The sequence below is a fragment of the Lissotriton helveticus genome, chromosome 12, assembly GCF_964261635.1.
Source record: "Lissotriton helveticus chromosome 12, aLisHel1.1, whole genome shotgun sequence".
NCBI classification, from domain to species: Eukaryota; Metazoa; Chordata; class Amphibia; order Caudata; family Salamandridae; genus Lissotriton; species Lissotriton helveticus.
The window spans coordinates 673,075,413-673,100,880 of record NC_136073.1 but is presented as its reverse complement, the minus strand read 5'-3'; the positions used below and the strand labels follow the sequence as shown (position 1 = coordinate 673,100,880).

At 45.6% G+C, this 25,468-nt stretch overlaps 1 protein-coding gene across 1 annotated transcript in view; it reads left to right on the top strand.

The window, feature by feature from the left end:
* EDC4 (enhancer of mRNA decapping 4) overlaps positions 1 to 25,468 on the top strand; it is a 734,765-nt gene that overhangs the window by 325,819 nt on the left and 383,478 nt on the right. The window contains exons 17-18 of the mRNA XM_078670461.1: positions 6,813 to 6,984; positions 14,239 to 14,699. Coding sequence (XP_078526587.1) covers positions 6,813 to 6,984; positions 14,239 to 14,699 — 633 coding nt within the window. The remainder of the gene's footprint in view (positions 1 to 6,812; positions 6,985 to 14,238; positions 14,700 to 25,468) is intronic.

Here is a 25,468-nt window from a genome sequence, read left to right as displayed (position 1 = left end):
GGAAACAGTCCAGACCGAACTGCCAAGCCAAGTCCTCCCTGGACCAGAAACAAGCATCCTGGGACCGGTTTGGGGGTATGTCAAAGGCAGCAATCAATCTTCATCCTCAAGAGGCTTCTTTAGAGGAGGATACAGAGGTAACGATAGCAACGGTAGGGGCAAGGGTTCCACATCACGTAATTCCCCTTTCCCTAACAAGCAGTGACTTACCTACCCTTCCCCCTAATCATTTAACACCTGTTGGGGGACTTCTTCTACAATTCCTCCCCATTTGGCAATCTATAACTACAGACAAATGGGTGTTAGAAATTATCCAACATGGTTATTGCCTGGAGCTTATCACCAATCCTCCAAACATTCACCCTTGTTCTCACAAAATGTCACCAGATCATTTACACCTGCTCAAACAGGAAGCCTAGACTCTCTTGCTAAAAGGAGCCTTAGACCCTGTACTGTTACAATATCAAAAGTCAGGCGTGTACTCCCTGTATTTTCTAATTTGCAAAAAGGATGGCTCCTTGAGACATATTCTGGACCTCAGAGCACTAAACCACTACATACTATCAGAACATTTCCACATGGTGACACTTCAAGAAGTGCTCCCACTTCTACAGCAGGGAGACTTTATGTATACTCTAGACTTCAAGGACGCATACTTCCACATTCCAATTCATCCAGCTCAACGCGAATATCTCAGATTTATGATAGCGAATCAGCATTACCAATTCAAAGTACTACCGTCTGGAGTCACCACTGCTCCCACTGTATTTACGAAATGCCTGGCAGTAGTCGCAGCTCATCTGAGAAGACAGCACATCCATGTCTTCCCATACCTGGACGACTGGCTCATCAAAGACAGCTCTTACCAGAAGTGTCTCCAACACACTCAAACCACAATTCACTTACTTCACCATCTAGGATTTACAGAGAATGCGTTAAAGTCTCATCTTCCGCCTTCCAACACCCAAAACTATCTGGGAGCCACAACAGACACTCAAAGAGCTCTAGCCTCTCCCAGTGCAGCCAGAATTCTCAGTATGAAGTCTCTACTCACTCAGTTTCAGCCCAACCAATCATTACCAGCAAGAGTCTTCATGCAACTGCTAGGAATGATGGTGTCTTGCATCCTGATCGTTCTCCATGCAAGACTACACATGCGTCCCCTTCAAGATTGCTTAGCAAGTCAGTGCAACCAGTGGCAGGGTCAATTGACCGATCTAGTATTGGTAGATGGCCCCACCTGTCGCTCTGTGCAGTGGTGGAACCCATGAAATGTACCCAAATGGCGGCGCTTCTTCGATCCGGTACCACAGACCGTGCTAATAGCAGACGCATCGCCCACTGGTTGGGGTGCTCACGTACATGATTACACAATCCAAGGGTTGTGGAGTCTAAAGCACAAACGTCTCCATATAAATCACCTAGAGCTACTAGCAGTGTTTCTAGTGCGCAGAGTCTTTCAAATTCACCTCATAGGCAAAGCTGTCCTAGTCCGCACGGACAATTTGACAGCTATGTACTATATACAAAAACAAGGGGGGAACACACTCTAGCCTAGCACAAGCCATTCTGGAAGTGGTCTGTACACCACAAGATTTATCTCCTGGCAGAGAATCTCCCAGGAGTAAACAATCAGATTGCAGACCTTCTCAGCCGACAGAGGCAGCAAATCCACGATTTGGAACTTCATCCCCAAGTTCTCCTCCCCTACATTCAGGAATGGGGAGTTCCTCACATAGACCTGTTTGCCACAGCACTAAACGCAAAATGCCCAAGCTTCGCCTCCAGGTTCCCACACCCGCTCTCCAAAGGCAATGCCCTATGTATGAACTGGTCAGGTATATTAGCTTATGCTTTTTCACCTTTCCCACTCATTCCCCTGGTAGTTTGTAAGTTCAGGCAACCATCCCTCACACTGATTCTTATAGCGCCCACATGGGCAAGGCAACCCTGGTTCACCAACCTGCTAGAGCTGTCAGTAGTTCCACACCAAAAACTGCATCTCACCTCCAGTATCCTCTCTCAGAGCCATAGAGAAATCAGGGATCAAAACCCCAAGGAACTCAACCTAGCCATCTGGCTCCTAAAGTCATAGAGTTTGGTTATTTAGAATTTCCACCAGACTGCATGAATATCCTAAAAGAGGCTAGAAAGCCTACTACTAGGGCATGGTATGCAGCAAAATGGAAACGATTTGTTATCTTTTGTAACAATAACAAGATCAATCCTCTAGATGCTTCTGTGCAGAACATTATCTGTTACATGTACAGAAATCTGGACTAGCCTACACATCCATTTGCTTACATCTAGCAGCAGTAGCTGCATACTTATAAAAAGACAACACTTATCTCTATTCAGAGTACCAGTGATTAAATCCCTTATGGAAGGATTAAAAATAATGATACCGCAAAGAGTCCTACCTGTACCAGTATGGAACTTAAACATAGTCCTTACAAGGCTAATGGGTCCACCATTTGAACTAATACACAGGTGTCAGTCAATTGCAGTTCTTCTCATGGAAGGTTGCTTGTCTCATCGCAAGCACTTCACTAAGGAAAGTTGGTGAACTCTAGGCATTAACTATGCAAGAGCCTTTCTTTCATCTGCACACAGACGGAGTGGTTCTTAGAACCAATCCTAAATTTCTTCCTAAAGTAGTTTCTGCTTTTCATTTCAATCAATCAATCAGTTGAGTTTCCTGTTTTCTTTCCTCAACCTGATTCTGTAGCAGAACGAGCTCTACATACACTTGATGTTAGAAGAGATCTACTGTATTTATGTAGAATGAACAATAGAATTCAGCAAAAAAGGCTGCTTTTTGTTGCTTTTTTGGCACCACACAAAGGTAATCCTATATCTAAATCGGGCATTGCAAGATGGATTGTGAAACGTATCCAGACATTTTATGTGAAAGAAAAAAAGAACTTTGCTAATACCCCCTAGAGCGCATTCCACTCGCAAGATAGGGGCTACTATGGCCTTCTTAGGGAATATTCTTCTAGCTGACATCTGTAATGCAGCAACATGGTCTACACCGCACACATTCACCAAGCACTATTGTGCAGATGTGTTAGCAAGGCAACAAGCTAATGTAGGGCCGGCAGTACTTAAAACACTGTTTTAAACAACTGCAACAGATACAGGTTAGCCACCGCTTTGGGAGTATACTGCTGTATAGTCTACGCAAAGCATGTGATCTACATCTCACATTCTTCGAATGGATAATGTTACTTACCCAGTAAGCATCTTTTCTTGGCATGTAGAGCTGTAGATTCACATGCTCCCAACCGCCTCCCCGAGTACCTGTAGTTGTTGCAGTTCTCACTTTACATACATATGCATGGACATCGCTATTCTACACTTACTAATTCCATTCTCACCCTCCACGTGCACTATCACCGAAAGAAGGAGTCACCTTACCTCGTGACTGGAAAGACTTCTTTGAAGAAAAACAACTTGCAAACATCCGGACCCAACACTAGATGGCAGGAGTATGCAAAGCATGTGAATCAACACCTCTACATGCCAAGAACAGATGCTTACTGGGTAAGTAACATTATCTTTTCCTTTCCAGTGTTGAACAGCATAAGGACTGATCGATCTGAACCTGCACACCACAGGGGAATATGCAACACCATTCAACATAAAAATGGTAAACTATGCTGACGATACTCAGCTGGTCGTTTCCCTGTCCCAACTGATCGACCACCCAGAAAACCTGACCAACTGTCTTACAGGAATCCATAACTGGATGAATAACTCATCCTTAAAACTAAATGGGTCAAAAACGGAGGTGATGCTCCTAGGAAAACAATGGACGACCATCCCTCCAGCACTCTGGCCCGACGTGTTCGGGGAAATCCCCCCCCCGAAACGTGAAATTAAGACACTCGGTGTGTGGCTCGAACCAGAACTTACCATGAAAACTCAAGCAACCAAAACTTCGGGTACCTGTTTTGGGCTGATGCGCACGACCCGCAAGATTTTACCCTTACTGCCACCCACCTCCAGGAAACTACTTATCCAGGGACTGGTACTGTCCCGCCTGGACTACAGCAATTTGGTCTACCTGGGAGCCCCTGAGGCCACACTAACGAAGCTCCAGCGGACACAGAACGCGGCGGCGCGCCTGCTCACCAATACCCCCTCTAGAATGTCCGCCAAGCCGGCCCTCAAGGCACTGCATTGGCTCCCTGTGCGCCAAAGGGTACACTTCAAAGCGATGTGTACTACACATAAGCTGATCAACGGATCGGGCCCTGCGATCCTCAGCAAAATGATTACCCCCTACACAGCAACCAGACCCTTACGATCCCAGAATGAAAACCTGGCTAGCATTCCTAGATTTAAAAGATCTCGCACAGGAGGACGACAATTTTCCGTTCAAGCTGCCGCCGGATGGAACGCTCTTCCCCGCTCCCTCAGACTGGAACCCAACTACCTGCCATTTCGCAAGAAATTAAAGACACATCTATTCCCTAAATAAAATCCCCTCAAATGTCTCCCCCCTCTCCCTTCCCCTCATCAGGATCACAACTCTCACAGCGCGGGGATGCCTTGGGTCACCAGGCGCTTTAGAAATCGTTAAATAAATAAACTGAATTGTACCTTCCTTTAATTACATCTTCCACCAAGAGGTTCAAAGCTTTGCATTTCAGTAGGCTGCATACGTGTTAGGGTTTGCAACAGGATAAAATTAATGACCTTGAAGATGACAGCTGTTGCCCTCTTTGCCTTCCTCAAGAATGGCTTCTTCTACTTCAGCAAGGTTATCTTCGCTGGGAATGATGCCCTGCCTCTTGTTGTTAGACGCACTTCTGTGCCCAACTATGTGTGTGCCCACCTCTTTGCCTTTTTTGAGGTCTGAAGACCAGCAGTTTTATCTGTTTCTAAGCTCCTGTCCCAATTTGCTCAGTATCCACAACAAGTATAGAAAAAACCTTAATGGTGCTCTCCCTCACTACCTGGATTTATTGCTTCAGATTATTTTTCCACTCTGTCTGTAGAGCCTGCAGGCACACCATCAGGTCTGCTGTGAAAGGAGCCACATCCTTCCTTTACGCCATAGGGCTTTTTTTGCATAATGAATCAGATTCCTTTCACCTACCTGGTGGAGGCAAGATAGCTAGAGGTGTTCTTTTCTTTGTCTGCAGTATCATGCAGGTTGTCTACTTTGAGCTCTTCCTGTTATATGTTATGCACCCTTTTCAGTTCAAATTGAATATTTAACCCAATAAGCATTTTCAGCGGAATCACTGCATACCTACTACTCCAGTGAGAGAGGAAGTGAGAGGGGAGTGAATCATAGCAGGGCGTCTGCTCCACAATGTAGATCATATCTCCCCTTTTATCAGGCAAAATAAGGTGGGCAACTGTAGTGAATCTCATGCTCTTCAGCAGTACAAGGCACCATTATCCGCAGAAATCCAGTTTCAGTGCCCAATCTTTTAAATGAAAACACTATGCTTTGTGGTAAATGTCTTCTTCCTCCCTTCAGTTTATCCCACCACACTCACCACTGTAGTTCTTCTTCCTAATTCAGCGTCCACCAGTGTTCCTCTGTCTCATTTAAACCAGATCTGAAAATCTAGTGGGGAAGAGCCTCCAGATAGATACCCACAGATTATTTGGTCCCTGAGTGTTATGATACACTGCAACAACTCTTACGCCTGGCCCATCAGCTCCTGACAGGATTGATTGGGAGCTACCACCTCACTGCCAAAATCAGGACTCCTCCTCGCCCTTGGCCCTCTTCAGCATTTAGCAAGACTGGAGGAACAAGCTCCCTACAAGGACAGTGAACCAGTCGATCAGCTGGTTTCGCAAAATGAGTGTGGTAAGGCTTCTCCAGAATTTTCTGATCTGCTTCTCAGGCACGCCTTTACATCCCTCCTAGGCAACTATCTGTGCTGCTTCCCTGGCCACTCACTCAAGGTTCCAACTTACTGGAGTGGAAAGTAAGGTGTGGATCCTCACTTTGGACAGAGCAGGGTTTACCATTAAAGTTAACACCGACTTCAGTATCTCATCATCCCATCAAGATTTGCTAACAAACTGAACCACTCAATGAGTAGGCCATGAGGGTTTTGGAAGTTGGTGTCCTTGAGGAGCATGTTTCAACTGTCTGCCATGATCAGGCTCTGTGTGACAGCCTAGTAATTGAACTTTCGGATTCTCTTTACCGGTAATAAAAAGAAAAACAGGATGTGCCTTTAAATAGGCAACTTTTTGTTGCCTATTTTTTTTAATGTTTTCTCTTTGGAAAAAGTGTTTTGTGGGATTTCTGTCTACAGGTTGACTTATTAATTGTTTGAGTTTATTTAAGACAACTGTAGGAGTGATCCAGTAATATGGGTAAGTCATTTATTTGTTGTTAAGAAGTCCTAATAAAATGTACATGGTTTCCACCTGTTTCAAGACTTTTAATGTAACATTGTTTTACACCTCTTCTGGAAAAGGCCCATATTGCTAAATACAGTGAAGTTGACTTGACTAAATTGCTTTTGTGAGGAAAAAGTTCTTACCTTCCTTGTTAATGCCTCACTGGTCGGAACGTTCAGTTTCTGCAGATTTTGTGCACACGCCCATTTCCTCCAGGAAGGATATGATTTAGTTTTTATGCCAGGGCAGCCCTGATTCTAATCACCTCGGCCTCTTTTTTTGGTAGTCTTAAAACCATGCAATTGTTTTTAAGCTGATTAACTTGCACCCTAAATTCCCCTGTTGCTGTAACCTTATTAATCTACTGCAGTTCATCCTTATTTGATTTTTTATTTTACGTTTTTGTTCCATCTTGTTTCCCTGCTTGTTAGACCCTCGGAAGAACTGACTTTGAGCCCAATGTTGCAGCTGGACAGCAGCTTGACTTTAAGCAGCAACAGCAGCAGCACCACTGTCAGTGGCAGTATACAGACAAGTCCACGGAATCCAACTGTACTCTTTCCTGGTTTGCCGGAAGCACTAACCCCAAAGCCAGCTGTTCAGGTATGTAGTCACACGTGTACAAGACAACTAACAATGGGGAAAGAGAAGGCTGGGCTGTCTGACATATCACCCACTATAACTCCAATAACAAAGAAGCTATGTCGGGAAAACTGGTACATCCTTGGGATTACTTGCACAGGGGAACCGGATATGTTTATTTTTGGTTTGTGAGAGAGCTACCAGCCTGGGTGGCAGTCTCATCATTGGGTTGTCTCATCTGTCCGTCAGTTTGTTGGGGGGAGGGCTGATGTGCTCCCGTTAGTACAGGAAGGGCTTTGTTATGGGTGGGTGAATGCCACCATGTCATGAGTTTGTGGGATGCTATGGCTATAAATAAACATCCCTTTTGCTAAACACTTCATTTGAATTTATGGGTTTCTAGAAGATATTACAAACAGAAGGTTGGGATTATTGTGATAATTATTGTTCACATATCCCTTGGGTCAACATGTTTGAGCAAATCCTGACGCCCCTTAAGATGTTCACTGCTTCTTCAGGACCATGATCCCGATTTTCATTCAACTCTCGTACAAACATGCATATATTAATGCTTAAGTGGTAATACTGGTGAAGAATTCCTGTACAATATAAACCGGTCTCGACTCATAAAAAAGACTTATATGTCGAGGAGTTAGCTTTGCTTCCAGATAATGCACAATATCTGTGTGTGTGCGTATTAAGTGGAGAGCGTGATAACAGAAATAGTACACTGCAATTACATACAAAAATGTGTCAGTAAAGAACACTGCAAACTTGACAGTGCAATTCCACCCCACACCCTGTTGTCTCAGCCACTTGGGAGCCACATGCACTCATTCTTACACTATATATAGCTACTCATCACCCCATGGTCAGAAGATACTGGGTTTTCCCTGTAGTCAAATACTGCTTGTGGAAACAAAATTGGAATGGGAGCATTAAAGGTGGCGCCTTATGAGGAGAGGTTCTCATGTTAGTGTTTACTATATATACTCAATTAGAAATACATATTTATAAACAACATAGTTGTTTAAAAATAGCCTCCATATTGAACAGCCATATGTGCAGTAATCAGGTATATATCATATAAGTGCAATATGGCGTTCAAAAAGAGATGTATTATAGAGAACCTACAATCATGCCACTGAATTTTTCTGAATTCTCAATGTATAGGGCTGGCTACCCAAAAGTGTAACTCGATTGATACCACTTTTATGGAAAATCTCCCAAAACCGGCAGCAGTGGTTTGAAACAATGATCATTAAAGATCTCAAGTTGCCAATCATATTAGAAGTGCATCTGTGTTTGGGCTGAGCTGCCTGCTACAACCTACTGCCATGGGGTCTTTTTGTGCAGAGCATCCTGTGTTGACTTGCAACTTTAGAACAAGACGTAGAACAAAATATGAATCTATCTTCCTCTGGTACCGCTATATTTCACCAATATAAATTGAAATCGAGACCCATAAAACCGTAGATCTGATAGAGACTACGAGCCGCTGATTCCTTCACGTAGAATTATCCCCATGCGTGAGACTGGATCCGGAAACTTTTTGCCACAGCATCCCTGCGCGCCGGGGGTGGGACGACATCACGCGACTCCGCCCAGGCTTCGTCTGCACACGTGACGTCAGCGAGGTCACATAAGCCCCACCCTGGCGTGCCCACTTCAGTTTTTTCCTTTTCCGCGAGCAACGCGGATCTGGTTTTTGCTACAGGCCTGTTTAGGGCCCTTTTTTCTTCATCATTGTCTCTTCTTTTGGTGGAACAGTGTGCAAATGCCTTCGGACTTCAAGACTTGCACGTCGTGTGGGCGTCTTTTGTCGGCGACGGACCCTCACCTCATTTGTATGTGGTGTTTAGGGGACGATCACGGCACCACTGATAGTTAGGCGAGCCAACAGTTGAAGCTGAAGTCGTGGCGGGAGCGCCGGATGGAACTACTCTCGGTGCATCTCTCAAGGTCGGCTTCCTCCCCTCGATCAGCCTTGATGGACGGCTTCAGATACGGCCGTGGCCGTCGTCCTCGCCCTTCTCCGATGTCGCGAGAGCGTCGCTCCCCGGTGGGTAAATGTCGCAGTTTGTCCTCATGGGGCTGGTGTTCGGCCTGCCTGGGGCGTGGGCTCCCTGCGGGTGATGCAGCCCCGCGTGTCGTCCTATCCACTGTCTCCCGGTGATGGGGCATCGAGAGTCCAGATGGAGACATAAGCTGCGGTTTTGCAGACCTCGCTGGCGTCTCCTCCTCCTTCCCCATCTGGGGCGTCAGCGGATCCCTTGCCTTGTGCGGGGCCCTCTGCTGCGCCGCCGGCGGCTCCGACGTCGACTGGTTCGGATCCAGGCTTGGAGGATGTGGTGCTGTTGGGGTGCGGCCCCTCGGGGGTCCCTCCTTCAGACCACAGCGCCTCTGCCTCGCCGCAAACTCCCGCGGGAGTCCCTGTGGTGTAGCCGGAGTTCGCTGGGGCTCGGGTCGCATCCCTGAGCCCCGCTCGGCCCTTTGGGCAGGCGAAAGCCTCGTCCGCGGCTGAGCTGATGCCGCCATGGCGCAGGCGCCTGCTCCTCCAAGTGGCGCCCCAGGGGTCGGTGACCTCTCCTCGTCCTGCTCTGGGTCGAGGCTGGGTGGGGACCCCTCCTCCCCCTTCGGGCCCCTCTCGTCCCTCCCGCAGGAAGCTGCCTCGTTGGAGGGTGAGTCGGAGGTTGAATCGTCCTTGGCGCCACCGCATGAGTCGCCGGGCCACCTCCGCCACATTCTGGGCCGAGGCTGGCGGAGGGCTTTGTGTCGCTTCCCCGGTCCCTCTTGTTCCTCCACGCAGGCGGCTGCCTCGGCGGAGGTCGAGTCAGCGTAGTTTCGGCGCTGCCCCTTGGCCACTTTGGCTCATGCTCCATTCCGGTCCTTGGCACGGTGTGACTTGGAGGAGTCCTTTCCGGTGTCTCCTTCGTCGCCGGATGTTGTTGGCGCTCTGCCTCAGACGGCGGACTCTTCGTCTCCGGATGCTCCCTCTTCTCCGGAGGTTGGCTGCATATTGGTGTCATCCTCCCCGGAGGCTGGCCGCCGTATGGTGTCTTTTTCACCGGCTTCGTCGAAGGGTGGCTCCCCTCCATTTCTGAGGCCGAGGTGTTTGTCGGAGGAGCGGCAGGTCCACGATTCTTCGGTTCCTTCCGACTTCCAGGTCTGGCCTTTGCCCGTCCCGCTTGGCTTCGGGGACGGCCGGCTTAGTTTGCAGCCGCCGCCCATGGAGGCACTGCTTTCTCCACGGCGGGGCCCTGCATAGGCGGGTGCGGCCTTCGCTCATGCGGTGTCCACGGACTGCTCATGGGTGAACCGATTGCTAATTTTCCGGCGGACCATCTCTTGGAGGTTCTCCCCCAGGGCTCTGGTTGGAGGGAGATCTTGCTTCCCTTTAAGGGTTCGCTCCTTTCTTCCCTGAGCGGGGTCTTGGTGCATTTGCCTCAGGGGATCCGCTGCCTCAACACCTTTTGCACCGTTACCTTCCGGTGCCGCATGACCCGGCATGTTTTTCCCTCCACCCCTCTACCGCCAGTCCTCTTTTGTGGACTGCTTTTTCCTCCCTGCCGCCACTGTTGACCCCGCCATCCCGGGAGGCCCGCTGGCTGGGCTCATGGGGGCGCAACATGTTCGCCTCGACCAGCGCTGCCCTGCGGGCCCTTAACCCCTTGTGTGTATTGGCTAGGGCATCCTCTGGTCTATGGGACTCGGCTGAGTCTCTGGGATCTGCAGCCTCCCAAGAGACTGTTCAGGTGGACTTCCGGCATCATGCGTTGGAATGCCGGGAGCTAGCGGCGTTTATTCTTTGCTCCACTCTGGACATCTCGGAGGTGCTGGGCTGGGCCATGACTTCCTCAGTCGTCCTCCGTCGCCATGCTTGGCTTCGGGACGACGTGTTCCCTGAAAATATTCGGGAGCGGCTCATTGATCTTCCGTTTGATGGTAGCCTGTTGTTCCGTGCCCCTTCTGACTCCGCCATCCAAAGGTTCCTGGCAGGGCTCCGTCCTCCTCCTCTGCCGCCTTCTCCTCCTCTTCCTCCTCCTCCTCAGTGACTGCTGAGTTGAGCTGGTTCTGGACTTTCTTGGGCTGGTTGCCATGTGTAGATTGTGTTTTCTGGCCATTGAGTCCTCCTTGCTGGGGCTTTGGCATTGTTGGCTGCTGGACGTCCCCTTCTTGACTGTGTGTGTTTTTTCTGCAGTTGTTACACAGACTTGGCCCTAAGATTAGGCCTACTGTTTTTCTTTGGGCTGCTTGTCAAGCCTTCCGCGAGGGTGTTTTTTTCCTCGTGACTCTTTTGTTTTTCCTCTGCTGCTGAAGTTCTTCCAAAGAGGGTTCCCATGTCTTGGAACTTAACATACCCTATGTGGGGTAGTGGTAGCTGTTCTATAGTTAAGCTCTGCTGGGGAATTCTGGTCACCTTCGGGTGCCTGTTCTCCACGGCGTTTCTGTATGTTGCTATTGCTTCTTGAGGTCGTGTGCGTGGCCCCTTGTAGTGGTGTGTCCGGGCATTTCCTCTCCTTCCTGTTCTTGTCCTGAGAGCTGGGATGCTTCTGTGCTCTTCTTGCGGCTTATGGCTATCGGTGCCGTTCTGTCTGGCCTGTTGCCTTCCCTCTGAGTGGGCTTGCCTTCTTTTCCTTCTTTCCTTGGGCCCTCTAGGCTGCTTCTTCTTCTTCTTGTTCCTCTGCCTGTCCTGGCATTGACTGGAAGCTCTGTTGCCTTGGGGGAGGAGTGGGGTGCTTCGGCCTCTCCGGCCTTTCCCATGGTTCCTCTGTTGTGAGTGTACAGGCCTCTTCAGTCTTCCTTCTTCCTCCTACATCCCTCTAGGGGTCGCTGGTGTTCGGTTTGGTGGGGTCCTCTTGCCTCGAAGGGACGAGGTTACTTCCCTGGTCCGCAGGTCTGGTCCCCTGTGGGACCCTCTGTCCTGTCCAGACTGGAGGGGTCCTTTCGCAGCCCCTCCTTCCCCGTGGGTATTGCTAGGGTATCTATTCTACGTGAAGGAATGTGTGGCTAGTAGTCTTTATCAGATGTACGAGTTACTTACCTCCGGTAACGTTGTATCTGGTAGAGACAGATGGGGGGGGGGGCTTATGTCTCCTTTGAGTGCCTTCTTTTGCTCTTGAAGGTGGCTCCGTCTTGTTGCTGTTCATTCCTCCTCTTTGGTTCTTTGGAAGATGGGGTTACGGTGCTCCTGTGCCCCAGGTTGGGGAGGTTTGCCTTCAATCTCTGCCTCCCCTCCCTTCCCTTCTTCTTGCTGCTAGTGGTCCTGGCCCCCCTGCTAACCTCTGAATTGGGGTCCTCTGGTCGTGCTTCACCCTTGTTCCAGGGGGCGGGGGGGGGGGTTGCCCTCTATGCTGGGGTGGCTTGGAGGTTGGTTGTTCCTGTCTGTTTGGGACTGGCTCCCCTTCCTTGTTTCGGGATGAGGGTTGTAGGCCTGCTACATGTGTCATGACATTTTACACAGGTTCCTTGTCTCTGGGGGATAAAGGGGGGGAGGCTGTTTACGCACTGGCAGGGTGGCTGCTCAGGGCTCTGCTCTGTTCTTTCTTCTGCCCTGCCTTTGGACACTGCAGTGTTGGACTGTTCCTTATGGTGTCTTTTTTATACTCATTTGCACTCTGTTCACATGCTCCCACATTTTTTTTGTCTGGTGGCTCCGCGTTGTGGTGCGGAAAAGTACTCCGAAGAAAACTGACGTTGGCGCGCCGGGGTGGGGCTTATATGACTTCTCTGATGTCACGTCCGCGGACGACGCGTGGGCGTAGTCGCATGATGTCGCCCCACCCCCGGCGCGCAGGGATGCTGTGGCAAAAAGTTTCCGGATCCAGTCTCACGCCTGGGGATAATTCTACGTAAAGGAATCTGCGGCTAGAATCGTCTCTAGCAGATACATTGTTACCGGATGTAAGTAACTCGTATGTCTAGAGGAGAAGCAAGACTTCTTTAAGCACCATTACAAAACAAAGAATACCAGGTACTACCCTCATCGAGTTTAGTCCCCTCACTGGCCATACTAATGGCAACAAAAGGGCCACGACAAAGTCTTCCAAATCCACACAAACTAGACCATCGGATTCCAGGAGAAAGCGTTTGTCCTGGAATAGATCAGAGTGCAGGGAAACAGGTCAAATGAGAAAGTAACTCCATCGCTCTAAATTAAGGCAACTCATTCCAGCCTTGAAGGCAGTAATGTCCTCTGATGACACATTGTTAGCACAGGTATCTAAAGCAGGCTTTGTCAGCTTTGGAGACAAAGTCTTTGATAAAATATCATGATCACCGTAATATCATCCATATTGCTATAGTCTTAACAGAAATTATGATCATGCCAAAGACCCCACTAAAAAGGTACAGAGGGCCTTCAGATGCTATTAACTTGCATGGCTCTGTGTTTCTGGAATGGAAAGTCGTGTACAGAACTGACGTCAGCGTGTGAGGGTGGCGTCTAAGTAGCTGCCGCAACGTCATCCCGGCGACCGCGACGCTGACTGACGCGGAGCCAACTGACTCCACCTTCCGACGCATAGAGGTACTGCTAACGAAAAAACTTTCCGGATCCAGTCTGCTGCCTGGGGGTAATTCTAATGTAAGGAATCTATAACTAACTAATGTTTCTTACAGCTATCTTGTTACCGAAGGTAAGTAACTTGTGCGTTAATGAAAATGTGGCTTTTTAATAAAAATGTTTAACAAGATTAGGGGCAGCATACATCCTTGCCTGTCATTCTAATCCTGGACTCTGGGGATTGCTACAGGCAGAACGTGGAATGTCAAAATGACAGATACATAATTTGTCTTTACCCCATCTCCATCAACTGCAGCCAGATGCAGAGAGAACAATGACACTGTACAAGCTTGGCATCAGACCTGTTCTTGCAGGTGCTCCAAACCCCTTCTTGCTGAGGTTTTTTACCATGCTTTATTCCTCTTTTGGGTTGATATTTATTTCACAAACGATGACCTTTTTAAACTAAGGTTTAGACAAGTTCTGTTTATTCGGCCAGCTTGGTTAGTATGCTATTGTTGTATGAAGATATAAATGTAAACCATACTCCCATGTCCCTTGATAAAAGGTATTTTACAATTTGGATTGTTGGAATAAACTGTAGGAGGCTGTACCTGCTTTTTTGTTTCTGCAGATCTATATACATATCTTCACCATTTTAAAAATAAACATGTATTTGCTTTTTATATTAAAAGGGAGATGTGTTAATTATGAATGTGTACATCTGAGAGGTTTCTATTCATCTGGTGTTTTACTGGTTTGTTTTTCAGGTCACACCAGGTAGCCTTCCCCTGGAACTTCAGACTCTGGAACCACTGGTGGTCCCTCAGGCGTCACCAACTCGAGAACGTTCCCCCGATGTTATCTCCTCTGCCTCGACAGCCATGTCCCAAGACATCCCTGAAATTGCGTCTGAGATCCTTCAACGTAGCTTTGCTTCCGCGCCGCCTGGGCTTCCCGTAGAAGTCCTAGATTCCAACAATCACGTGGACAGTATGGCTTCTGCTGCCTCTGCTCTACACTTACTGTCTTCGAGAAACCGTCACAACTCTGATCACAGCATCCACTCTCTTGATATGACTCCAGCAGTGGAGGCGGACCGTTTGAACACACCTTCCCTCCTGGAAACTGCCATTGCTCAGGATAATGTTTCCTTGGACAGTGTTGCAAACCAGCCATGGCCAGCTGCTCCTGATATCACCAGAGAGACACGCAATAGCATGGCAGACAGGTAATTGATTACTGATGGATTCTTGCTGCTCCATATGCACTTTATGGTTCATGGCCAGTTTCTGATATTTTGCCTCTCCTCCTCCTTAGGTCTTAATATTACTTGAGACAAAGAATTGTATCTTATTGAGTAAGAGTATATCAGTATTGTGTGGAGTAGTAATTCCCCCATTTTATATTCTTGGGCACTTTTTTTTTAAGATACTAGATGTACCCCTTGTAGCGCATACAAGTTTTAATGAAAGAAACACCTCTCAAATTTCACTAGCCTTAGATTGGTCATTTTCTTTTATACTCTCCCCATTTATGTTCTGGCTTCTGGTCAGTGAAATCCGTGCACACAATCTTTACCATTATCTTTTTAGCCAGCATAGGTTAGTAGAGTGCTTAAGCGAAGGCTGCTCCTAGGCCTTAAAAAAATATATATTATAAATGCCTTCCTTCTTAAACTGTCATGTTTGGTGCGGGGCGTTTGGCTTATTCGTATCCTGCATTTTCTTGGAAAAGAGAAATTCTTGCTCAAAGCCCCTCACCAAATTTCAGATTCCCTTAGTTCAAACAAGATGAAAACCCCATATTTGTATAAGTAACCGCTAGTCCTGTACACTAATGACTTTGTACTGACGACATATTTGATTTGGCAAATGCGACAATTAACATTAGATTTTATAAAGCATGTCCTAGCATCTTTTATCTCACTTCTTAATGAAGACAGGCTATGTAGTTCTAATTTTTAAAATCAATATTCTACACTTTGATGGTCTAAAGTGGTGTCTCCACTTCCCCCATGCTTGTGATCGCTCTTATAGGTCTGTATGCCTATGTAACACTCATCTTGTCAATTGAAATGGCAACGAAATTGACTGATGCAAGCAGTAGATTAAGCACTTACTGGCTTTGGTAAAGGAGTTGAACCAACTGAATGGTGTTATAGTTATCTTTCCTGCATACATATGGTTCCTGTTCCATGTGAATTGCTCCTGCTTTTCACCAAAACACAGATCTCAATTTAGATGTACACACCAGTGGGCTGGAGCGAAAATTCCTGTCTCTGGTGGTATAAGGCTACCATGATATCGAGATTTCGTCCTGGCTTGCAAATTATGTCAGTGCTCCAAAAAACAGTGGGCTCTGGAGTTTGCCAGAACATTTTCCAGTATTATTTAAGCTCTCTGCTGAATTTTAGTTCCCTTTTTTTCAACTAATGCAGAACCAGAACGGTCTTGTTGACTCTGGCATCTTTCTCCTATTTTCATATACTTTTCAGTTTCAATAGTTCTGTATTTTAAAGTGGAATCTTTTTTTTGCCATTGTATTCGTAAGTTAAGGTCTGGTTTAGAAATGAGCATGGCAATACAGTTAAAAAGGTATTTAATGGCATGCTTTATAATTAATGGGCAAGACTTAAAATAAGGACACCTACAGTGTTTTCTGGTTTCAGCCTCTCACTGTCCCCATACACTGTTACCATTACAAAGAGTCATACACATTAGTTTCTCAGTATTGGATCTTTCATAGAGTCACATGCTTAAATTTGCTGCTGTTGAAGTGGAAATCTCACAGTACCTTCCAAAGCAGTACAATAAAGTACGCATAGCCTATAATGGCTAAAAGGCATTCAGTTGTTAGCTAATCCAGATAATTTATTAAGTAACAAACTTAAGCCAATCAGGCGACAACACCCTCTAGAATTCCCCACAGAGGCATCTTCCCACAGATTTCCTACCGTACATTGTGTGAAGGGAATTTCCCTGAACTCTGCTCAGTTCTTCAACAATATTACTCAGCTGAACTTTCTTTAGTCATCTAAAGGGCAACTTTAACCTACGCCTACCACATACATGACTGATAAAATGTCTGAGCATTTAAAGAAATAACTTATCAGACCCTGTAGAACTTTTGAGAAAAAGACAATTCATTCTGAAGACCCACACAAGGAGTGAATCTACTGCCTATACCCTGCTAACAAGGTAAAAGATTACAAAGTCTTCTGCACCTTTTTGTCCAAAACTCTTGAGGAAAAGGAAGGGAGGCTTCTCTTATGGCTGCCGAAATCGAAAGTAAGAAAAATTGTTCTTTGTGAGGAGGAGGATAGTAAGGATTCAACTTGCTCTCAAATAAGGTCACGAAAAAGGGAAAGGTGGCGTGACCAAGGGTCATGAGAGGTGCCTTGGAAAGCCTTAGAAAGCCCCATCATGAGTCTTCAGGAGACATTTCTCACAGGGAGAAAAAAGAAAATATCCTCACTTAGAAAATCTTCTTCGGAAACATTGATGATAAAATCTACACTGGCTTAAAAGATGTTGATTAGTAAGCAATCACAGCCAAAAATAGCACCAACAAAGTCGACATCCACATCGACACCATCGATGACAATGACAACGATGACACCGTCAGGGATGATCCCGTCATCAAAGACATTGTCGACCAGAACACCGCTGATGCATGTGCCGTTGACGAAAATGGCGTAGCTGATGGTAAAGCCCCTGGCAGAGAAGCTTGCAGTGTCATTGAACAGAACCACTGAGTCGATGTTGACTTCATCAATGGTGCCATCGTCGAGGGATATAACATCTTAAGAATGTTTGCATATAGAGCATACATCGCCAAGTCAGGTCTCTCCTGCCAAGTCACCTATTTGATGAGAATGATTCAGACGATGAAGGTCCATTTGGAGCAGCCTATAGCCCTTCTGAACTGAATGTTAAGGAGCAGGAAGAGTATAATGAAGATTACTGTGTTCCAAGATAACAACAATACATGGAAAAACCTAAACAATATGTAGAGCACTTCCAAAATTATAGTCACTCTTCATCCCAAGAAGGTGTGGTTCAAGTTCCTCTAGCTGTGGTTCAAGACCTCCAAGGCATGCTTCAGGACTATTATAAAAAATTCGCAGAACTCACCAAGGCAACATGTCCAATGCAGTCCATGCGTCCATCACAAGCTCCAAATCAGAGAACTCTTTGTCCTATACCTTCACCTCTAACACCTAGAATGACTCCAGCATCCACCATCGCATTGGCTCCTGGGAATGACCCATACTCCTAGGATGACAGAGAGGAAGGGGAAATCCCTGAAATCAATCTACTTCCAACGAAGGGGATGACTAATTGATTCTGGCACCATCACCATCTGTACCTCAGCTGGTGGACTCTCCACCTGAAGACATTGAAGATTTCCATAATCTCATTGAAAGAGCCTTGAAAAGATTTGAATTGCCTACGATGAATAAGCAATCAGACTGCTTCTTGTATGACTTCAAAAAGCCTACCAAGAATTTTTTTAGAGCGGTTCCAGTAGTGGATTACATTTGGGAGGAAGGTATACAAATTATGAACAATTATGCTACAATCTCTGCTGTCCTGCCAAGGATTAGACAAGAAATACAAGGCGCGCTGGAAAACTCGCCCGCATGTCAGATGTAAAAGAGACTATAGTTATCAATTCCTTACCTTAGAATTACCCCAAGGGGTCATACTGGATCTGGAGAAATGTTTTCGTAGCAGCACCCCTTAGCGTAGGCCAACTCCCCGTTCGTCGTCTGCATCGTGGTCGCCGGGATGACGTTGCGATCGCAGGGATGACGTGACTGTATCTACTTAGACGCCACCCCTGCGCGCTGACATCACTTCTTTCTTTTTCCGCACCAGCCAGCGCATATCCGGAGTGAGCGGTACCCTTAGTCATTTTTTGACTAGAGTTTTTCGACTTTTTGTCGACTTATTTTTCCGAGTCGTTCAACTCCTGGTGCACGGAGGGATGTCACATCGACAGCCCAGCTTCAAACCGTGTGACTCCTGTCACAATTTGATGTCGGTTACAGACCCACATCTCGTGTGCCTCTGGTATCTGGAGCGCGACCCGAAGTTGTGCTTCAACTGTCGGTCCATGAACCTGAAGTCTTTGCGGCAGCGGTCCTGAAAGTTTTTTTCAAAGCCTGGCAGTCAGCTCCGCACCGCTCAAGGTCGCGGTCGAGAGGGAGGTCGCGAAACTAGTCGCGTAGTCACCACCATCACTCCTCATTGAAGTCTTTGTCTTCGGGTAAGTCGAAGCACAAGAAGAAGGCGAAGAAGCACCGTTGCACTTTGCCTTCTGCTTGTCCGTCGGCCGACGCGACGCAGGGTGTGGACGGTCACTGTCCTGCGGCTCCGCCTGCGGAGCCTGTTGGGTCAGCTCCGAGCTTCCCTCCCTTTCCGGGAGCCGGAGCGACCCCTGCCCAACTTCGTAGCTTTTAGGAAGCCCTCCACATTTGGTAGCCCGACTCCGCCGACACATCTTCGAGCCCAGCGGACTCGGTTGAGGGTTCTAGGTCTTCGATGCTGGCGGCTTCGGCACCGCAGGGCCCCCATGGATCCAGGCCTGGATCCGGATCGGCACCTGTCGACATTACGACACCTCGGGCGCAGATTCCATTGACGACACCTCCGCCCCCTCCGACGCCGGTAGTGTCCCCAGCCGGCGTGGACCTCGGCCTCCCCCTCGACTTGGACACAGAGACCGACGCTGGTACCGGCGCCGACCAGTACTGGCGCTGACCTGTACTTTTGTACCACTGTTCTATCCTGGCGGTCCTTATCTCCCTGAGTGGCAGCCAGAAAAGGGTGAGGAGGACTGGGAGTGGTCTATTGACCCTCTAGCAGACCAGCTTGAAGAGCCGGACTGGAGAGAGGAACTGGGTGAGGCCAGTGTTCTGGATACATCACCAGACCTTTGTATGCTTTCTCCCCTTACCGTGGTAATGGAGGAGGGAGGCGTCTACGATGTGGTGTTGAGTAGGGCGGCTAAGGCCTTGGGCTTTGAGCTACCTACGGTCGCAGTCAGGACCAACCTCCTGACTGAGGTGCGTCAACCAGCAGCAGCCTCTTAGGAGCCCCTGCTGCTGTTCAATTAGGCCCTCACAGACATCCTTCTGGGCACTGGGCCAAGCCCAGCACAGGGGCTCCTGTGGATAGGGTGATTGCCTGACTCCACTTCCCGCCCCGGGCGACCCCATTTTCTTCTCCCAACACCCTACTCCGTAGAGATTGGTGGTCCAAGCCTCAACATCCAAAGGCACGTTCCCTACGGCTGCCCCAGATAGGGAATCCAAAAACCTGGATCATCTTGGGAAGATGATGTTCGAGGCATATGAGCTGCAGATTGTACACTTAGCATTAGATCGCCACCCGGTGTTGGACTCGGATGATTGCATGTTGTCGTCTTGGAAGAAGTCTTTGTAGTCACGAGATAGTTTACTCCTCCTTTGGACGACAGTGCGCATGGGCATGAGCTCCATCCTTAGATTGTTTTTTTCCGCCACTTGGTTCGGATGCAACTTTTCCGCTCCGGTTCGAAAATCTACTTTTCAAGGACTTAAACGCGCAAAACTTTCCAAAAACAAACTTTAACTTCAATATACATAGACTCAACCTCATCACTACGATTCCAGTCGTCGACGCGGGCCGTTGGGCCTACCCACGCGGTGAGTCCAACACCTCATGGAAAGGACACCATTCAAAAAATGCCCCAAGTGTGGAGCAAAATTTCCACATAGCGACCATCACGAGGTGTGTAACCTGTGTCTGTCACCGGAACATGACGAGTCGAGCTGCACAGCTTGTGCGTCCTTTCGATCCAAGAAGACCATTCGCGATTGGAGGGCCCGTCGACGCGACATGCAGAGATCAGCTCCGGAACCGGTGGATATCTTTGCCGAAGGTCCATGTGTCCCCGAAGAAGATTCCGATGATCTCCAGATTGTATCTGAGGCAGACGACTCCGATGACTCCATACTATCAGGTCAACGCATGAATACGACTGCCCAAAAGTCAAAAAAAAGTCAAAAAAAATTTATTTGTACTGGTACTCAACAGAGGACCACAAAATATTCAAATTACATATAGAATGAAATTCAACATTATCAATACAAAGATAAGAACGATTTTAAAAATTTATACAAATTAAAACAAACAAATTCATTCGGAGGTTGCTTGCAAAGAGCAATAAGTTCACTTACTGTCGTGATTCTACTTGAACAATATATTGGAGCTAAAAATCTAGTGCGCGCAGAAATTACAATCTGGCTCGGACATACGAAAAGAACATGTTCCAGAGTCTGATTACCCCCAGCGCACAATGTACATAAAGCAGATCCCCCCGGGGACCATCTTGAAATAAATGAAAGTAAAGGAAGAATGCCTAATCGAAGCATAGTAATTGTTCTCCTAGCTCCATGTGTTAAAGTTAGCCCAATATAAGGCCGACTTTGCTTAAATTCTAAGGAATCAGCGAATAGTTTATAAGTGGGTAATTTGGTACAGTGTCGGGAATCCATTTCGTAACTGAGCTTTGGGGTAAAGCATTTTAAGAACAGTTTTAGTTGTGCTGGTGACCAGTTTTGCAGCATATCAACGGTAATATTTGCTACGCGAAATGCTTCTGCCATGTTCCCTCTAAAAACTTGTTTTTTAGCATCGGACTCAAAGGTTTCTTTTTTCAACAGTGACCTTAGTGTGTTCTCTTTTGCGTGCAATAAGTTGTAGGCCCACCTTATTACATTTGCAATTGCTACTGCATAAGAACTGGTCACTGATAGTTCTAGTGTCAATGCTTGAACAGGAACTGCGTCTGACAGTTTCATAATTTTCCTTAAAATCTTCCCCTCTTTCCGATCCATAAAAGCCCATTGTTTTATGGGGATGTACTCCGTCGCATAAGAAAGTACAGGAGGTATTTTTACTTTATAAATGTTTATCAGAGAAGAAAAATGTCTATTTCCTGTTGCGCTATATAATCTCAGGAGGGCCGCTACATGTATATCTGATTTCCTTGACAGATTATTCAATTGCGTGATGTTAGATAAATTGTTTGAAAGGATCCTGCCAAGGTAGGGATAGTTCTTAACTTCTTCTATCTTTTCCCCCCCTAATCTCCAGGTGTATTTCGCACTTTGTTTCTTCCCTGAAAAGGCCAGCACTTTTGTTTTTTGTATATTTGGGACTAGATAGTTTTCTTTGGAGTATTTGTGTAAAATGTCTAGTGACGTTTGCAGTCCGAAGGGGGTAAGATCCAACAACACTATGTCGTCAGCGTACAGTAAAGCAATTATTTTTCGATCAGCAATTTTTGGAGGTAGGTTAGAACCCAGTTGCAGGTAATGGCACAGGTCGCTTAGGTAGAGGGAGAATAATATTGGGGCTAAGAGGCACCCTTGCTTTAGTCCATTTTCCGTTTTAATTCTTTCCGTATAACCTCTTTCTCCCCCCATTTGAACTTGACACCAAGTATTGGTGTGTAGGCTGATTATAGACTGTAATAGTTGTTCATTTATGCCGAGTTTCCTCAATTTTTCCCACAAAGTTGGTCGGTCCACCCGGTCAAACGCTGTAGAATAATCTATAAAGGCAGCGTATACAACCTGATTTTTTTGTGTTATATATTTGTCGATGATGGTTTGAATAACTGCGATGTTGTCAGTTACCGAATGTTTAGGCCTGAAGCCTGCCTGATACATCGGTATCCGGCCAGTCGTAAAGGCCCATTCTTTAAGACGATGTAAAATTTCTGCTGCAAATACCTTGCCCACGGAGTCCATAAGTGCGATTTGACGAAAATTGCTTCCCTTTTTGTGGATCGGGATGATTATACTTCCCTGCCATGATTTTGGGATATGGCCAGTATCTAAGATGTAATTAAAAAGGGGATGTAACAGCTGACTCCATTCCTTTGGGGCAATTTTTAGTGCTTTGATCGGGATCTGATCTGGGCCAGACGCTCCTGTTGATCTTGCTTTACGTATGTTTAGTTCCACAGATATTGCGGTGATTTTATTTAATGAGTGTTCAACTTTTTCTTTGTTGTAGACCCCACTGCTTTCTGATGAAGCTATAGAGTTTGATCTGTAAAGGTCTGTTAGAAAATTTTCCCAGGCACCCGGAGGGACCGGTATTGGTTGTAGTTTCTTTTTGGATCCAGTCAGTTTTCCTATTAGGTACCAATATTTGCGCTGGTCGTTCTTATTCGCCACTATCTGTATATCTACCCAATTACGATCTTGTACAGTTTTTTTATGACTCAGATTCTCACGTCTTAGTTGATTTTTGGTTTTATTTATTTCCTTTGTTATTTCTGGAGTAGGATTTATATATTGGGCACGTATATATTTGTTTAGTTTTTTCTTTACCTCAGAGTTCTTAAGGGTACGGTTATTTTTTCCTTTTTTCTTACTGTTACCAGCTGAATCCTTTACTATCATCTGAAGGATAAGAGATCTGTACTCTATTATGATGGATTCAAAATTTTCGATGGGATTTTCTGAGAACGTTCTCGTTAAAAATTTTGAATGATCAATCAGAGACGTAATTTTGTCGATGGTATAAGAGTTCCAGAATATGCGTCTCTTATCTTTATTCACAACTACATTGCTTTTTAGATATGTTAAATGACAAGGTGCAGAAGATTTAGGTAACCAATCTGTTGTCAAGTGCATTTGGGTATGATCGCTCTCTTGACAAAACTGGTTAAGCAGATATGAGACTGTTTCTAGTAGGTCATAACTTATGATTACATAATCAATTATAGATGAAGTCCCATTTCCACGTCTGGTATAGTTTGCAGGAATATCCCCTTCCATGCTACCATTCAATATTACTCCATTGATGTTTGTAAGAGTTGATAATAACAGTTTCCCTCTTTTATCGGTCTGTATGCCCTCCGGGAATTGTGGAGATATTATGTCCAAACCTTCTTCTAAATGTAGTTTTGCCCATTTATTAATTTCAAAATTAGAAATTTTACTGTTGAAGTCGCCAACAATTAAGAAGGATGAGTGAAGATGGTTTTCTATTATACTCTCAATCCTTTCCATGATATTTAAGAGTGTTATATCATACTTTTTTCCTGGAGGAGCGTATACATTAAAAATGAGAATTGTTTTAGAGTGAGCTGTACTGTGTGTTTTAACAGAGATTTTGATGCACTGGAGGTTATCTGAATTGGTATCTAATATTTCCTGGGCCCACAGATATTCTTCCCTTAACAAAATAGCTAAACCGCCTTTAGCATGGCCTCGATGTGTGTTTATTGCCGGAATTTCATAAACATAGTAATTTTGAATAGTTGTAGGTTCGGTTGCCCATGTTTCTTGTAAAACCAAGATATCCGGCGAATTACTAATAGCCATGGACAATTTGTTCTTTATTCCACCTGCGATGTTCCAGGAAGATATTTTTATGCCAGTGCTAAACAGATTGTTGTTGAGATCTCTTGGGTTTGCTGCAATTTAGAGTCTCTGAAACCCAAGCCCAAGACTTTGTGCTATTACCGTTCTCAGGTATTTTGGGAGCTTGATACCAAACGGCCCGTTGTCCATTGTTCACCAGGATTTTTAGTTTCTCTTGCCCTGTAGAGTAAATGTCAGAGTGCTTGATTGCGTCTTCCAACACTCCATTGACCCTTGGAGATTGTTTCCTGTATGAATTGGAGAGTGCACTAATTTGGGCATCATACCCAGTTGAATCTGCACTGACCAATGATTCTTTTTTTTCCACCACATCATATCCTTGTTTGTATAATATCTCCTTATCATTCAAGATGATTTCTGGGATAACAGACGACCAAAAAGTTACCCTTGCTAATTTATTGTTGTCTTTCATGGGAAAGGTTACTAAATCGAGTTCATGGCTACTCAGTGATTGCAATGACTTAATATGGCGTAGTAAGTGTAATATCCTTCTTCTGTTGAGTGGTAATGAATCACTAGGGAAAAGTTCTTCAAATTGTATTGTTTTGGGAGGAGACTCTTTCTCTCTTTGTTTGTTCCTATCCAGATGGTCTATAGTTTTATTATTATTATGATTTTGGATTGGATCCTCTAGGGATCTAAAAGAGACGAATTCTTGAGCTTTTGGATCTAGTTGTAACGTCTTCTCTTCAAAGATCCTAGTTACTGTTTTTGGTATACTTTCAGATGCTGTTATTTTTCCAAATTCTTCCTCTTCCTGGTTTTGTTTTCCAGCCGACTGTCGAAATTTTAGTTTGTGAGCTTTCTTTTTTTGAATCCTCCTTATAGGTTTTTTTCTCCTTCTTTTCCTTCCTTCTATGTTACATTCCAGATTCTTTTTTTCTGTAGATATTCCATTATCTTGTGCTGATGTATTAGACATAGGTATTTCCTGATTATCAGATATAGAATTATTTACCGGTGTAATTGTTTCGCTCCTTTTGTTAAATATTGGGAAATTGTCAATTTTTTGCTGATGTTTTTCTTTGAAGAGCTTTTTTAAGGAGTATATTGTTGAATCGTTTAGCTGTTTCGTCTTTTGTTTTTGTTGTGTTTGGGTCTTAGAAGTTTGAGTGCCAAAATCACGTGTGCTTTTCTTCTGTTCATTATTATGTCATTCAGTATAACACTTTCCTCAGATCTTGTTTTCGTTGGTAAATTATTTGCCTCTGCTAAGCGGAGGTCTTTTTTCTTTTTCTTATTAACTAGATGTTTTAGTATCCCAATCTGAACGTCCAGGGTTTGATCAGAATTATCAAGAATATTTCCCAGAAAAGAAAGAACAGATTCTAGAATCTCTTGCAATGAAAACAAGGCTTTTGATATGGGTGGTGTCGAATAGATAATGTTATTATTTGTTTTGGAGTTGATATTGAACGGATCAAATGAAAGATCAGTTAAGGTAATTGGTCGAGATGTTTCATCTTTATTGTTCTGGCTTATTCCCTGATCCAAGTTTTGCAGACCTAAAACAGATTTGTTGACATTTAAATCAACCGATAGCGCTA